Source organism: Panthera tigris, chromosome D1, assembly GCF_018350195.1.
Source record: "Panthera tigris isolate Pti1 chromosome D1, P.tigris_Pti1_mat1.1, whole genome shotgun sequence".
Classification (NCBI taxonomy): domain Eukaryota; kingdom Metazoa; phylum Chordata; class Mammalia; order Carnivora; family Felidae; genus Panthera; species Panthera tigris.
This window is the reverse complement of record NC_056669.1, coordinates 64108784-64126119: the sequence shown is the minus strand read 5'-3', so window position 1 is coordinate 64126119 and position 17336 is coordinate 64108784. Positions and strand designations below refer to the sequence as shown.

The following is a 17336-nucleotide window of genomic DNA, read 5'->3' as shown; positions in this document are numbered from 1 at the left end:
CGGGGTCACCCAGGGCCTTAGCTGAACAAACTTTTAAGTCATTTAGAGAGGACAGAGAAGGTACCTTTCAGACACAGCCAAATCCCTTGCTTTACTGACATGTTCCAAAACATCTTTCCAAATCGCAGTTAAAACGATGTAACAAGTTATCAGATATGCCTTCCCCGTGAAAGAGGGAGAACATATGAAGTATAAGCTTCGTTAGTGCATTTCTGCCTAGACAGAACTTCTCTTTTCCCTAAGTGTCCAGGAGAACTGAATCCCTTGCCTGGGATTTTGCAGATCTAACAACTGGAAAAAGTTTTCACAGAATAGCTTCTGGTTTTATACATCTGAAATGTTTCTTTTCCACCACCCCATACTTCTGATACTGAGTGCCAAAGGACACATTTATACTGGGACTCAATCTCCAACTCTGCCTTTTTATATCAGAGTGCGTGTTCATACTGGGACATGATCTCCAACTGTGCGTCTTTGTATCAGAGTGCTGGGCAAACTGGCACATTGGGAAGTAGCAGTAATCCTGGAGCCATTTTTATATTGGACAGCTAGTCAACTAAACATGAAGTGAGTGCAAACCACATATGCACATCCCAACAACTCCAAACCAAATGGGTACCCAAAACTCAACTTCCCCTTAGCCAGGTCCCCAAAATGCCCATGCTGCTCCAACGTCATTTGACAGAAGGCAATATGTAGACAATGGGAAGGTTGGAGTAGAGTTGGCAGTCCCAAACTGGACGTGTTAAAATACCTTAGGAAAATTTTGCGAAACCCATGGCAACACCAGCACATTGACTAGACTCTCTCTAGATACTAGAAGACACTCAGGTGCAAGTAAAGGACCTTGAAGCTAAGGCTTTCTCACATTCAGGATAAACCTGACACTGACCATGAATACAGGAGAAAGGCAATAAAATAGTCTGATTAGAAACCCTCATAAAGCTACAGTTTCAAAGGGCAGTAGACTCAGGAGACCAACTCAGAAAATCCCTGCACAAAGATGAGATCCAACCATGTGATGGAGTCTGCCTGACTTATACATTACACACTGCTGCTTTTTCTTGGAAAAATAAAATTACCTTTCACCACATACCAAAATAAATCCCTAAGAGAAGATTTGAACACAGTTTTTTGCTCAGTTAAGCATCTGACTTCAGCCCAGGTCATGATCTCGGTTCGTAGGTTGACAGCATGGAGCCTGCTTGGGATTTTTCTCTCTCCCTCTCTCTCTGCCCTTCCTGACTTACCCTTTTTCTCTCTCACTCAAAATAAATAAATAAACTTGAAAAACAAATCATCAAAAACATTTAATATGGAAGAAACCACAAAGGAAAAGTTCATGAACCTCAGTTTAAACATAAAAATTCCATATATCAAACTGTCAGAGAATAAAGTAAAATTCTGCGAGAAGCCTAAAAAATAATTTATCACAATGAGACATAGCTTAATATCTTAATATAGAGAGAGCAGACAGAAATTTGTCAGACAGACACTAACAAAAATGGGCAAAACAATGCAGACAGCTTAAGAAAAATGACAAACATATGCAAATGAAATTAACAATAAAAATGTAGTATTTTGTGGGTGTGACAGGCACCCTCTATAGCAGTGCCTCCTGGGATGCAAATCAGTAAAACCTGACACCAGAGGAAAAAAGACAATAAAATTCCTTCTTCTATAACCTCAGAGAGGAGTCCTATAAAGTGTCACTATCAAATATGATACTTAAAAAAGAAATATTTCATTAGGAAAAGAAAGAGATTGGGGCTGGAGACTTGCTGTAACAAAGTGTTTTTCCTACAGGGATGTTGTTGGCGATATTTTATAAGGCTATACTGAAACATCTATAAATACCAGAGGACCTTAGCTTCTATCAAGTTTCTGCTTCCGAGTAATAAAGTTCTTTCTTTTCTACCGGCCAACACATGTTGTTACCACCAGCACTGGTAGTATAAATGCAGCAATCTCCTCAGGACGTCATTTTCTTTCCCTTCATCATCACTGTTCCGGTTAACAAAGCACAAAGACATTCAAACAAAGCAGCTCTGTGGGTGGAAATGCCATTTTTCCTTCAGCAGAGAAAGTTCCTGACTTCGGTTACCCCATCCCAAAATGGTTGCCCAGAATGGCAAAATGGGCCCCCTAACTATGCAGTCCTATGTTAAGAAAAAAGGGCTGAAGGGTCTTAGAAAATTTCTTCTACCCCTGCCAGTGATTTCCCTTCAAGAATCAACCCTAAAGAAATTGCCAGATTTGGAGCCAAGGTTCATCATTCAACCTTACTGCAGATTGTTTTTTCATCTCTGAAGAATCAAAGATGTTGAAGTCTACATTTAAAAATTGCTAGTACATTGGAATGCTCTTGGAACGTATAAGCTTTCTCTGGCTCACTTTTTAAGGGCTGTGAATTGGTCTCTGCCTTCTCAAACCATGTCCTTAGATTCTCTTGCCTTGGAAAGCTAGCATTTACTGAGCATTTACATTTGATTAGAAGGGTAAACACCAACACCCTGATCCTCAGAGAGCAGAAACAGAAGTCTACACACCCTCACACTTCTCTGCAAGGCACCTGGAGAAGACGTCTGAGGATGCCACCAAAGTGTGAGTGGATGTGGAAAGGCCCCGTGTGCACCTGCAAAGCCTATAGAAGCCTGAGGGTGGCAGGGTGGGGGGAGTGTGCATTGGTGGGTTCCCTTCCTTGGGGGTACAGGTCTGCCAACAACATGATGCTTTAGGGAAACGTTCTTTGCTCATCATTGGGATCTAGGCTGTATTGTTTCTGAGAATTGATATCTGAGTTGTGCACATCTTACCACCTGCACTCGGCATTGGTGTGTGGCAATCTCAGAGGGATTAAATATGAGAGTTAATGTTACTTTTCACTGGTCAGATTTAAAATGGCACAATCCAGTCTTGAGGAAGGCCCCCAGAAGCCTGATCTTGGCCAAATAACTCAGACTTTAGGAGAACATTGCTGGAGACAATACACTGTAGAAATTGTCTGCTGGGAACAGAGGATATGGGAAGGGATTTTCCGAAAACACAGGAGTGAAGATTTGCCTGGGCAGATCTGAAGGGGGGCATGCTTTCTCAGAATAGGGTGACCTAAGGAAAGGGGGTAAAGCTAGTAACTGGAGGGTATCTACTAGGGCAGTCCAGGAAAAGTGTAACTTCTTTTAATGCTTTTTCGTTTGGGCACGATGGAAGAGTCATGTGAAAGTTCCCATTTTGATTCCAGTGCCCCATCCCCTCTGCAACCCCCTTTAGCTAACACCCTTCAGCAAACTGCGGTGCTTTGTCTTAGGAGGGATAATGGCAACAGGCCAACACCCTCCTGTGGAGGTCTGTGTGGGAGGGGGACTGACCCAGAGAGGGGTGGGAGACAACGCCCTTTCTCAGATTTCCTAGAAAAAGTGGACCCATGAATGGCAGACCACTGATGCTTGGGTTAGATGGGCAGTGGTGCATGTGATCCTCACAAGAACTCTAAGAAAATACTTCTTTTTACCTCTCACTTCACAAATGAGGAAAATGAGGCAGAGAGAGGTTATATAACCTGGTTGAAGGCTCACAGCTAGGAAGTAGTTGAGCACATTCCAACTCGGGTCTATAATTCCAGAATCTGTGCTTTCAATGTCTGCACCAGTGTGCAAGGCACAGAGCTGCTGAGGTCCTCAGGGAGCCCAGAGGGCCCCCACCAGCCACCTTGGTTTGTAGGGAGCCTTTTGCCTTTACCTTAGTGTACCTGTAAAACATGAGCAATGTCTACTCGTGCCAAGTGGGAAAGGTTGAGAAGTTTTGCACTAGAAACTCCTGCCTTCCACCTCTGGAGCATTCAGCACCCCCTTCCCTCTCCACCCTGGAGGGAGGTTTACCTTTTCTGACCCTTGGAGTCTCTGGTCCTAGAAAGCCTTGGCCCTGCGGTTGCCCGGAGCCCACCGCGTCGAAACTCTGCCATCCCGGAGCATCAGTGTTGAAATTTCCTGACTGAGTTCTTCGGATTCTATGTGGAGAGGAATCCATGGAGACTGTCAGGGGACAGCCTGAAAGCATGCAGCCAGTGTACCAGCCCCCTACACAGGGCCACAGCAGCTGGACCCAGGACTCTCCACAGCACTTGTCCCCAGTGCCTCCCCAGAGGTTAAGGATCATGACTTGTGACAGCTCCCCAGACCCAACCTCCATTTTAATTCTGCCTCTGGGTTTCAGGGCACACCATATGGGGTCAAAGTGAGGAATGATGCTTGGTAGGAGGCCCCAGTTTCTGCCTCATTTCACAGACTGAGTCAACTGGGACGGCAAATCTTTCTTAAGACACAGACTGACCCCTCAGAAAAAAGAAATTGGTCTCATCCAAGTGTCTCTCCCAAAGTACATTGTAGTGTAAACTACAGAGAATGCACTCAGGGTTTGTGGGACAGACAGATGCCTGGAATGAAGGACATGTAAGGCAACTGCTACATTTAATGAGTGCTTTCATAGTTCTCCTCCTCTGGGGCCTACAAGATAACTCAAATCCTTCTAATGACCATTCTGTTTTTACTGCTGTTTCAACATCTGATTAAACAGGGGGTTATACAGTTCTTTGCCCATTCAAGAAGAATGCTAATTCTAAGCAATGTAATTATAATCACGACCACCAACTTACTTTCCCCAGAATTTCCTGATGCCTTTGGGGCTCCGTTTACCATCTGGCGTCAGGGGAGACTGGGGGCTTGAGTCAGTGCCCGATGATGTGGATGAGAGGTCATTGGCCACAGCAGTGTCGTCCCAACCACTTTCTGTGTCTCCTGAGATGGGAAGAACAGAATAGTGTATCAATGAGAGGAAGAAACGGGTCCTCTGGAGACCTCCTCCCCAGGCCCGGGCCATCCTTCAGTGGGAGCGGGGAAGAGTCTGCCCTGCTCTGCCTTCAGGGAAGCACTTTACATCCAGATCTCAGAGACCAGCAGGGGGATCAGGCACACTCCAGGTTCTCTGAGGACTGGCGAAGTTAACGTTTCAAATTTGGGTGAGCTAATGTCTTCAAGTGCTAAAGGTTTTGGGGGTCCAAATACTTATGGATAACTCCAACAAGGAGCTTCCTCTTTTTCCAGGGGGAGATGCGGGAATGCAGGCAGGAGGGGGACATGGCTGAATGTTCCAGAAGGGGAGGGTGTTAGGGTAGGGAAACTAGGGCATCTCACTCTCCACCTCACCTGGAAGGGTACAGTACCTAATACGGGGGCACTGACACTCCGGCCACGATCTCCAGCCAATCAAGAAGTAGAGAAGCCACATGAAGAAGCAAGAGAGGCCAAAGTCCAGCCCAACAGAGTTATAGGGAAGCAAAGAAATAAACAAAAGAGTCATCGAGCAAGAGAGAAAAACTCAAACAGAAAGAAAAACAATCCCATGAGAAAAGAAGGGGGGAACAGGGGCTGAACTTGGCCCACAGGGTCAGTGCAGTGAACAGAGGCCTCACACGAGGGGCCAAATACTCCTGGGGCCACTTCCTGGCAGGCTGAGGTATCCACACACACACAGGGAGAGGGGGGGACAGTGGCAGGGGCTGATATACTGGGCCACGTGCACCTCTTCTCTTGTGTGGGTGCCAGTCTGATCACTTAGATCAGACTAGAATGGTCCAAAGCCTTTCCAAGTCCAGAGTCTCCATATTATTAGGACACACTCATTCAAGAGCTTATTTGGAGTTCCTACAGCCAGAGGCAGAACTGGCCAAGGGCAGAAGCTGACACATGGGCTGGCTCAGGGAACAACCAGGAAGGAGGGGTCGGGTAGGGAGAGCTCTGCAGGGACCAGAATGTTCCCTCCTGGGCTCCACTGATCTGTTGTTGTTGAGGAAAGATGGCCTACTCTGCATGAAAAGCAGCAAAGACCTCCATGGTTCCAGGCCTTAAGCACCAAAACGGTACCTGTGGATGGAAACCCTTGCCCATTGGCCACTGACTCCATTTCCCTAAGGAAACACTCTCCCTTGGAAGAGCACATAATATCATCCTAATGGTAATAGGGAGGCTGCAAGAGGAAGGCAGAGACAGGAGAGCAAAGATCAGGATGACAGAGGAGGAGGGGTGGAGTGAGGGACAGGAAGGGTGCAGAAGGGGTCTAGGAGGAGGGAACAGAGGAATGATGGGATAAAAAGGGCCAAGAAAGGAAGATAGGAAGAGGGAAAATGGGGGTGGGGTGGAGTGCTTGCGGCTGGAAAGAAAGGGTGGACTCCCAGCCTGGGTTTCTGGCACTCTACAGTGTTTACCAAAGGAAATAGTGTGCCCAGACAAGGAGTCATTGTCTCAGCAAGTGACGCCACCCAGAGGGACAACTTATCTCGTCCACCCAACCCCCGCTCCCACATTCTCCAACCGTGGGTGCAGGGACCTTGGGCAATAACGGAATGTGCCAAGGCCACTGCTCCAGGGGCCACCAGCCCCAGGGCCTGGACACTCACTCAGCCTCAGCAGGCTGCCCCCTGTGGGGTCGGGCTGCGAGGCCATGGGAGTTGACTTGGCAGCCTCTCCATTGGGCGTAGCTCCCGAAAGCTTCCCAGGTAATGTGGGGTATTTGTGCTCTGCCAGGAAAGGGCCGTCCTATTGGAAGGAGAGAAAGAGACATGTTGAATCAGCTTATCAGGCTCAAAATCAAACCCAGTTAGGAAATCTCTGGATACAGGCACTGCTTGGCTTTCTAAGGGCCATTTTTCACTCAGGTCAACTCAGAGACCTTTCAAAGATCAGTCAGTCCCGGAAAGGGGACCACAGTTCTGAGAAAGGGCCATGCAATGAGACAGGGACAGAGTCAAGCCCAAATCCAGGGCCGACTGCAGCGGACTCCAAACAGGAAGTGGAAGCATCTCGCAAAGGAGGCCTTTGCCATTTGGCCTAATGCTCGAAGGCTCAACGAATTATAGCCATGAATTATCCTTTGGGTGTTTTGAATATACAAACCCAAATTCTAATAAAAGTATACCTATTATATATGTTGATAATACAGATCATATACATTAATTATATCTATATATTACAATAAGTTATCTTGAAAAATAGCAGATTAAGGCAAAGTGAGAAGGTACACACAACTCGGGAGAGAAAACAGACCAGGGGGCTCCATGCCAACAATTCCCTTAGGAACTTAGGATCATAGTTTGCCCGAGGTTCAGCCCCGGTGCAATGGGCTTGCGCACGCACCCTGGCCATAGAAAGGGTCCCAAAGAAACAAGATAATGTAAAGGGAAAGAAGTGTACTTATTTGGTTAGGAAGGACAGAAGGCAGTCAGAGAAAGACAAGCACCATATAATTTCACTCATACGTGGAATTTAATAAAACAAATGAACGAAGTAAAAAAGAGACAAAAGAAACAGACTCTTAACTATAGCCAACAAACTGATGGTGATGAGAGGGGAGGTGGGTGGGTGGATGGGTGAAATAGGGATGGGGATTAAGAGTCCTGTCATCATGGTGAGCACTGAGTATCATACAGAAGTGTTGAATCACTATATTGTCTGCCTGAAACTAACATAACACTGTACGTTAATTATACTAGAATTTTTTTTTAAAAGAAGGGCATAATGCCCCCTAAACCCACAAACCTAAGGGAAACCCAGTCGAAAGCATGTCAGTAAGAACAGAAAATGAAGCAACATTACCAAGGAAATCAACTGTGGATTACTTGATTGGGCCCAGAAGAAAAGTAATACGCAAAGTTTGGATTTCACAACTGACAAGTCAGAAAAGTAATGGAGGGTTTAATGGCTGAGACATCTTTTGAAGTTTCATTCAGTTAGAAGCCAAATGTCCAATGAATTTCTGAATTCAGTGTGCTTATAAATACATCATCCTAGAAACTGAAGTCTGATTCCCTCACTGAACATGGAGTGGTAACCCCTTATAAATAAATAAACTCAGAAAGGAGACATGTGAAAAAAGTAGACTATATTTCCAAGGTATTCTTTTTGTTGTCGTTTTTAAGTTTATTTATTTATTTTGAGAGAGACAGAGACAGTGAAAGTGGGAGAGGGGCAGAGAGAGAGGGAGACAGAGAATCCCAAGCAGGCTCCACACTCAGCATGAAGCCTGATGCAGGACTTGAATTCATGAAACTGTGAAATCATGACCTTAGCTGAAACCAAGAGTCAGGTGGATGCTTAACTGACTGAGCCACCCAGGTGCTTCTTTTCAAGGAACTGTTCAAGAACTGGCTCGTGAGGTGGAAATAACCAGAGCCTTAAGAGAGGGACAGTGCATGCTTTTTACGTTCACGATGACCCACAAGGTAGAGATTGGACCTGATCATACACTGGCAAGACCAACAGTTTCCAAATGCTAGTCTGTGTACCAACTGCTCCACAGTTACCTGGGACACTAATGAAAACACCAGAGATCTCGGGTGTACCCGGTCCTGGGAATCTGCCCCTGTGGGACTGTACCCCAAGTGTCAGTATTTTTAAACTAGCGTTTGAGATTACTCTGATGCACAGTCAGACCTAGAACCACAGACTGTGGGGAAGGCAATGTTCAAAAGGTTTCGTGAACTGTGACTCCAGGTTCCCATCACACAGGAAATATGGAGCAAGGAAGGGCTCTCAAAACCAGATTTCTGGTTGCACCATCACATATGCTCCCCGAAGACAGGGCAAAGATGACCACGGCTGCAGACGTGGGCTGTCCTGGGTGCTTGATGGGGAGCTGGGAGGAAAGGGACACAACCTAACTCAAGGATGGGTCATGCAGACCTGTAAGAAAGACAACAAAGGAATCAAGGGTAACAGAAAGGGCTCTCAGCTCTGTTCACCCAAGAAGGAAACCTGGGAAGGAAGTGCTCGCTGCCAGAGAAGGTCAAAGTCAGGATAGGCCACAGAAGGAACAGAAGAATAAGCCTGGTTGTGGGGGTAATGGAAATCCCAGACAGGGGGCAGTGTATAACTGCTCAGCTGCCTTAAGTTAGAACAGAGAGGGTAGCACACCAGAGTGACACAACACATCAGACAGGACTCAGGCAACTCTCTCTCTCTCTCTCTGGAGCCTCCCAGAAACTGTTTCGTTGTTTCTAAATAGGGAACAATTCCTGCCTCAGGCTGAGCACACCAGGACAGTACATAAACAAAGGTACAGAAACTATCACATTCCCCAGGGTTTGGACTGACAGCAGGAACTATAAGAGCAGTCCCCAGCTCAAGGAAGGCACCAATTAGACACCATCTAGAATATCGTGCTCAAGAGTGGACCAGGCCACAAGCTAGAGAAACTAGTGCTGACCCTAAGGAGACGGAATAGAAACTCGGAAGGCTTGTGATCTGTGCACGTGAGAGGGTGTTCAAGTCAGAGAGGGCCTGAGGGACTTTGATTCTGGAGCAGTCAGCAGCAGGGGACACTGGTTCCTTCCATGGGCTCAGCTGGGGGAGAGCTGGGATCAGAGGATGCACGTTCTAGGGAAGTCCAGAAGATGTATCTAATAGAGCTGGGAAAAAACACAGGATGTGTCTTCTGATGTGATGAGCTCTCAGTCACAGAAAGCAAGTGCCAGACAGCAACATTAGGGGATGTCATAGGAAGATTCTTGCACCGGTGGCTGAGTGTGCCCCTGTGTTTAACCATGACACATCAGCACAGAAAGGATGAGAGCTGTCACACTCCTCTGATTATATGTGGAAGTCATAACATTCCCCCTTCCTAGCAATCAGATCTACAATGCCTTGTTAAAGATGGGTTTTTTTCTGAGCCTGTAAAACGGAGATAATAATAAATCCTATCCACAGTCAGTGAGGTGAAATCACATTACACAGCGGGGTGCACATAAACAGAAAATGGTAGAGGAAGCTTTGTCTTTCCTCCCGCACTCTTACCCGTTATGATTAATATACTTTACAGTTACAAAAGCCGTAACCTGCTAAATGAAAACACACCAGCAGACATGTGACCACAGATGCATGACAGGGGCATGCAGTTAATATACCTTGGGTTCTATCACTGGGGAGAGCTGGTTCCCATCGACACACTATGCAGTGGCAAGAAGGATTTCACACATGTGGAGAAAGAGAGGCCAGTGTTAGTCGCAAACAACAACTCAGGACCAGCTGCCTGCTTATATCTGCAGGGCTCATTCCCTCCCTCCCCATCTTTATGTCAGGTAATCACCAGCCATGATGGAAACACAGGCCACTGTCCAAGTCACGGACAGATGTTCTGGACAGCTGCCAGCAATCAGACCAGGAGGAGCAAGAGGCACAGGACCACAGGAACAGAGCCACTGAACGGGCCCAGTGGCCCCTGCCAGCTCCAGCCTTCATGGGTTTCCACTGTAATTACCAGCACTGGTACACTGATCAGACCAAGGGACCGTAGGCAGCAGGGCTCCATTAAGGTGCTCCGTCAGGGAAGGACCCCCCTGGTCTCCAGTGACCTTGCTCAAGAACCAGCATAGGGGTCACCCACATGGTCAAGGGCCACCCTCATATATGGGGCCACAAAGCTCTCCTCATATCTTTCTAGACTCTCAAAAAAGCTTCCTCTCCAGTCTTCTAAATTATCCCATAACTCACTCCTGGGCTCATCAACTTTATTCACATTACTTCCTCATTCAAAATCTCTGCAATGCTCCCAAGTGGCCCTGGGGATATAGAGTCAGGATTCAAGACCTTCCATGGTTTGATCTGACTCATGGCTCTAAACTGACATCTTCCTGCTCCCTACACCTCAACATCTCCATCAACTCCAGGAAGCATTTCCTGTCCTGCCTCTACAATGCCTTGGGCCACACTTGACCGGTTTTCTCAAAATGTTCATGTAATTCCTGTCTCCCCATCAGCTTTAGAAAAGCCTCTATAAAGTGGGACCTGTACGTCCCAGCACTGCTGGGTAAGAAGTGACTCAGGAGTCTTTACGGAGAGGCTGACGGGCTGACCTTGTCCACAGGTTCACTTCTCAGGTCTTCTAGACTACATGAGAGCTTTTTCTGAGCCCTGGAAAAAACACAAAGGGAACAAAGAAACAGAAGGAGGTGCATGGGGTCAGTCATGCAGAGGACATTCCAAGTGTTTTACCAATGTCAAGTGGGTTTAGGGTCAAGTTCAGAAAAAAACCACCCTCTAATCATAACCATTACATAGGAGACTGGCCCATTTCAGAGGACAGCCTGGTCAGACAACATGTTGCCGAGGGCATGAGAGCATCATTTAAATCCAAATCAAAAGGCCTTGGCATTTCTGAAAAATCTAGAATACACTCAGTTCTATTACATCAATGGGAGCTAACTGTTACGTAGTCATAAAAGACAACCTGCAGGGTCAAAAGAGAGGAAAGGTGCCAGTACTGTCTTGTCTGTGAGTCTAAGATGGAATCCAGGGAGGAGGGCGCTGTGCCACATTAAAGATGAGCACATTAGCCAGCCACAGCTCCAGAGCACCACCTGCTAGGATCTTCTCACCCTTTGCTCTGGCTCTGTATGCCCTGACTAGTCTGCTCAGGGGAATTTGCTTTCTCAGAGGTTATTTTGCAGCAAAGGGCACTAATTATACAGAGAAGAGGCAATGCCACTGGTGGTCACAAGGGTTACCTTGTGATAAGTCTCCTCAGCAAGGATAGTTCTCTGTTTAGGTGAATAAAGAAGAATCTCTTGGTACATTGGTTTCTTGTGAGTCTGGTCAGTGTGACTTAATCGGTGTTGACTTCCTCTTGAGTGAACTCATAAACTGACTGGCCAACTGCCGTCGCTGACACTGACATTTTTCTCTAGGGCTGAAGGCTCAGGGAAACAGTGGCTCTCTAGAAAGTGGGGTCCTGAACACATACATTCTGAAGACTCAGCAGCATTCTAGAGAAGCTTCTGTCATACTTAAGGTCAATGTTTCCAGACACCTTGGCTGAAAGACAGTCTGTTCTTGACAGTAGAGCTTCTAGATCTCCATCACAGGGGGCCCAACTTGGAAATGTTCTAAATTGTTGACATAGGGAACTAGAAATAGGTTCATTTTGGAGTGAACCAGGCAGATGGCAGCCAGGTAACCCCACAGGCCAGTGCATTATAAGCTCATTGCCATGTGAAGCTTCCCCAAAGCAACTGGACCAACCTCCCTATAGGAGAAATGGCTCTCCCTGGGGAGCCTGGACTGTCACAGGGCTCTAGGGCTCCTGAGAGCAGGAAGGACTTTCAAGAGGGCCTGATAAAAATGAGACACACGTGATGGGATGCTCCCAGCCCCGAGGAGCTGCTGGAGGGCACAGATGACCTGCAGCCAGCTCTCCTTTGAGAATCCAACCCCCGGCCAGGTCTTTTCTTAGTGACAATGGCCCAGACCCTTAGCCCACGGGAAGGAAAGCCCCTCTGTGGCCAGAGGAGGTAGGCACAGTTCACGACTGCTCCACGGCTTGGGCCACATTGTGGCCGCTTCTGGGGCCTGGCATGCTTCTCTGACAGTGAAAGGGCAGGTGTGCCCAGGACATGGTGGCCGTGCTCACCACCACACATGGCCAGTTCCTGCCATGCAGGAGCCCCAAGAGGGTGTGAAGGCACAGCAGCTCTGGAGAAATGATCAGGCCTCCTACCTGGTTTCCAGTGATTTCTGCGGGAGTGGAGGTGGCCCCGCGGTGGGAGAGCTACATCTTGGAGGCATCTGCACCAGAAACAGAAGTCACTGTAGAGGACGGTTACTATCTAGAGACCTTTCCCCTTCTTTGGACAATTCCCCTTGGGGAGTTGCACTTCCTCCCTTGGGCACAGCCACGGTGGCTGTGTCAATATGGATGCCTTGCTCTTTCAAGATGCCAAGGAGAAAGGAGTATCGAAAACCTAAGGCCAACCTGTCCCTCCTTCCCGGGCCTACGTCCACATCCCTGCAGTAGCGTCCTGACACCTGAACCCCTGGGGATCCTGCTGTTCCTGCCCTTTCTGAGCTCGGTTCTTCAGCTTTTCCTTTCATTCAAGGAGCCACCACACACCCTTTCAAAAACGTGCCTCCGTGGTGTAGGCTAGCCAGAGTCGATTTCTGTCGCTTGCAGTGAGAAGCACTACAATTGTTATGAGCAACATCTACTGTCGGCCAGTCCCCATGGGGGTGTGGGGGAAGCGCTCCCCTCACCAGACAGACCATTAGGATAAAGATCAGCGTGCATGTCCTTATGGTCCTGATACCTACACTGCAATATGGGGGTAGAGGGGAGGGAGGGGATACCACAGAAGAAGGTTTCAGAGGGGAGAACACCTGAGAAACAAGAATGGGCTTAGTGAGAAGGCAAAAAGGGAAGAGCATTGCGGGTGGACCAAACATGAGCTAATGGTGGTGTCTAAGGACAACACAGCCTGATGTCTTCAGTACTGTACTAAGTGTAAAGATGGCCTTTTCTCTAGAGCCCAGGAAGTACCTTTTTGGTCTACTATAGGGAGAACCCTGGCATTATATAGGGCTGTTAAAAGCCTGAGCTTTTTGGCCAGATAGATGTGGATCCAATTCCAGGTTCTGCCATCTACCCGCTGTGTGACCTAAAGCAGATTATTGACCCTCTCTGAGCCTCAGCTTCACCATAATAAAATAAGAATCCCAGTGGGGTGTCATGAGGAGAAACGAGGTGAGCCCTATGTACAGGGCTCATCACAGGGACCCCACTGGGGTACTGTCAATCACTGCTATTTTATTACTGTCAGCAATCTGGAATAAGCTCATTATAAGCTCATGTTGGGATGTTTGTCTGACTTAATAACTGGGTCACTCGACGACACTTTGCTCCTCCCTTAATTAAAAGGGTTGAGCTAGACCTCTGAGACCCTTTTTGGTGTGGCCATTCTAGAGTTTCATGAAACTTTTACATCCTGGGCCAAAGCCCCTTCTCCACTCGAGATCTGGATCTATGAGTTTATTTGCTTATTTGTATCTCGTCTAAATGCAGAGAGGTTTGTATAAGAGGACCAGACTTTAAACAAGCAAAAGGGAAAGAAATCTGTATGCTGGTTACAGAGGCTGGAGGGGAGGTCTGCGGAATAGGAACGTATCACAGCAATAGGTGTGTTTATTCTCCTCAACGAGCAAGACACTTTCACTCAACAAATATTTGTATTCTCCTGGGCGTCAGACATTATTACAGACACTGGAGAAACAGGGAGAAATAAAATGAAACCACCTATGGTCTCTGCTTACATCCCAGAGAGGAAGGACCAAAAGAAACAAGGAACTGGATTGAAAAGAAAAGTCCTACCCTTGAAAAGTCCAGTATCCACTATGCCACCCCTTGAGTGCTCATACAAATACTAACACTGTCTGCATGTTGCATTCAGCCTGTGCTCCAAATACGACAGACAGCCCTCCCTGCCCTGTGACCTCCTACAGGAGCCCATGTACCCAGAGACTCAAAGAAGGCTCCCAATGTACCCCGGAAATCTGCCGGGGGAGCTTTTAGAACACAGGTCTGTGCCTGGGCCCCTCTCCACCCTCGATGCTTTCCCCCCGGCCTTGGGGGCCACTCCATCCATTTAATTTCTCACCTGTCAAGATTTCTACCTGACAGGTACCTGATTTGATCCTCCCCCAAGCTCAGAGCAAGATCCTAGGGCCTGCTGAAACCCCACATCACGGATGGAAACACAGCACCTCTGGCTTAAGTAATTCGTCAGGGCCTTTGTTTGCACTGTTCCACTTTCGGAAACTTCCCTCGAGTTCTTCTTCATTGATTGAGAGAGTTCTGTCTGCAGGCCCTAGAAGCATTAACGCAGAAGGAGGGGTCATTCCTGTGGGATTCATCTGAAACCTGTGATTACACCACAGATTTCTAACAGTGCTTCTTCATCAAGAAAAACTAAGACACATATAAAGGGACATTACAGGTGTAATCATAAGATTCTTCGGGGAATCTGAGAAAGGGCTGTCATGAGGGTCATCTCAAGGTCAAAGCTCATGGGAGGAACAGAGAGAAGGCAGCCCTTACTATTCCTCCCTAACCTTCTCATTCCTTGGCCATGGGTCATGATGCTCTGACTCGACCCCAAATACCAAAGGAGGAGGGAAAATAGGGCTGTGATACATGTGCAGGGCCAGCAGAAGCTCAACCAGAATGAGGTCCCTGAACACCCTCAAGGCGGCCCTCTCCTGTGAAGCAGCTGCTTTCCAGGGATCTGTGACAGGAGCCTGGGTCAATGACATGAACGGTAAGGCGGGCAGCCTGGCCCAGGCCCCACTGCGCTCACATGAACACTAACACTGCCCGCATGGTACGTTTAGCCTGTGCAGCAAATATGAAGTACAGATAGTTCTCCCTGCCCTGTGACTTCCTACAGGAACCCAGGTACCCAGAGACTCAAAGAAGGCCCCCAAAGTATCCTGGAAATCTGCTGGGGGAGCTGTCCGGAGGTGGACAAGCTCTAATCCCCAATGAGGGTATCGAACTGGTTTTTGGTCCAGGTTTGACTGCATTCATTGCCTCTAAAAGGTATCCTGGAAAAACACACAGGAGATCCCCAAGGATGGGGATTCCTAAGGGCTCACGTTAAAGGCTCTATTTTCTTGATAATATGCTTAGTCCACAGGAGCTCTGGACTATCATTAGACACAGTTTCTAGAAACCAATAGCTGCCAGTTTCCCACTGTCCAGGACAGTCTAACCAGCTCCATTATCCAGCAGAGGATCTTCTCCAAATGAAGGTTAATAACCTTCTAGCAAAATGCCCCTGGATTTAACACAATTGATGGAATACCTTTGGGAGAAAACAGCAGAATCCTCCTTTCCCTCACCTTGAGTTGCCATCACGATCTCCTTCACCCTCCGATACTGGTTTAACAGCCCTGTGAGCTCCTCTATCCGACGGTCCTGTCACGGTGGGAGAGCAGACTATATGTAAACACCACCACTGGCCCCATGGAGGATTTCATTTGGGGGCCCAGACTACATTCTGGGCACACTGAGAAGAGATGCTATGTGGAAACTAAGGGACACTTCGACGGGAAGTTCAGTGTCCAGCCTCCTTCCCACAGAGCCTGGGTTCCCAGTGGTCTGCCCCCTAGGCAGCTGCAAACATTCTTGCCTCTACCCAAAGGCTAGGAGTCCAATCCCTAGCCGTAAAACAATCCCTTCCAGACACAGCCTTCGAGGGGCTTAAACATTTCAGAGGCAGGAAACGCACTATCTCCCTACCCTCCTGAGGTAGCTTTTGGAATCTGTCTCCTGGATCGAATGCTGTCCTCTGGAGCTACATACAAAGAAAGATTAAAATAAAGCCGTCCTATTTATCCCCAATACCCTCAACCTGTTCCTTAGGAGCCCGAGATTCCTTGCACAACAGGTGAAATTACCAGAGGAGATCAGTTCTTTCAGCAAAGGCCTGGGGACTTGGGAGGCCACGAAGATTTGGGCATTAGACAGACCTGGGTGGGAACCCTGGCTCCACTACCTACTGTTAACGAACCTTGGACAAAACTACTCAAGCACTTTGAAGGTCAGTTTCTTTATCTGTAAAATGCAGGGTTGTGATCCTCAGAGGTGATGGCCATCCCAGGTAAGTGCTCTATAATTACAGAGGTGGCCACTCTAGGATTACGCAGGCAATCAGATGTGAAGAATGGAAGGTGGTGGGGTAAACACATCACGTGCTGCCTAGTGTCTCCGTGACGGGTCTGTCACCAGATTGTGTGCATAGGAGATTGGTGGACTGCTCTCAAGTTTTGCCAAGAGTCTAAGCAGCAGTTATGGCATTTGGCAGTAACCACAGGGGTATTTTTTTTTTCCCCTGCACCAGCACGAACAGGCATGACTTTATTCTGCATTTGGGAGATTTCGCTTAGGCAAAGTCCCCAGGCATCAAAGCCAAAAACAAACGGCTGAGGCTCAGTCTCCAAAAGGCAGAAGCCATTCTCCTGACACATCCCTGGGTCACTGGCCTGATGGGCATGACCCTGCCCAGAATATCAGAGACCAGTAGGGACGAAACAGCCTGTTAGCAGAGGAAGAATAGGGCTGCCTTGATGGACCATCTTACCTTATCTTCATTGGCAACAAGCAAAGTTTCCATCCCCATTTTCAGACGTTGAATTTCTTGGTCTGAAAGAATTTAGGTGTAGGGAGAATTATTTACACACAGACAGCCATCCCCACATGCTAAGCTGCTAAGAATTCCCTTGTGAATGAATTGCATGTGGGCTCCTTTACTTCTTTAAGAGCCCATGACGGTGTCTGGTGTAGTCATTCTCATTAAATATTTGTTGGATTACTAAATGAATGCACAAACCCAATCTCTCATGTTCTCTTTGTAGAAATTAGTGGGGAAAATACAAATTCCATTTACTCGAAGTTGACACAAAAGAACCCAAAAACCTTTCAAAACCAACATCTCAGAAGAATACAGACATTATTACTTGAGT

At 47.5% G+C, this 17336-nt stretch overlaps 1 protein-coding gene across 1 annotated transcript in view; it reads right to left on the bottom strand.

The window, feature by feature from the left end:
• Positions 1-17336, bottom strand: part of PPFIBP2 (PPFIA binding protein 2) — a 144934-nt gene that overhangs the window by 12549 nt on the left and 115049 nt on the right. The window contains 11 exon segments of the mRNA XM_007083180.3: positions 3879-3966; positions 3969-4006; positions 4652-4793; positions 5219-5251; positions 6452-6590; positions 9953-9994; positions 10901-10958; positions 12541-12608; positions 14577-14680; positions 15714-15789; positions 16955-17016. Coding sequence (XP_007083242.2) covers positions 3879-3966; positions 3969-4006; positions 4652-4793; positions 5219-5251; positions 6452-6590; positions 9953-9994; positions 10901-10958; positions 12541-12608; positions 14577-14680; positions 15714-15789; positions 16955-17016 — 850 coding nt within the window.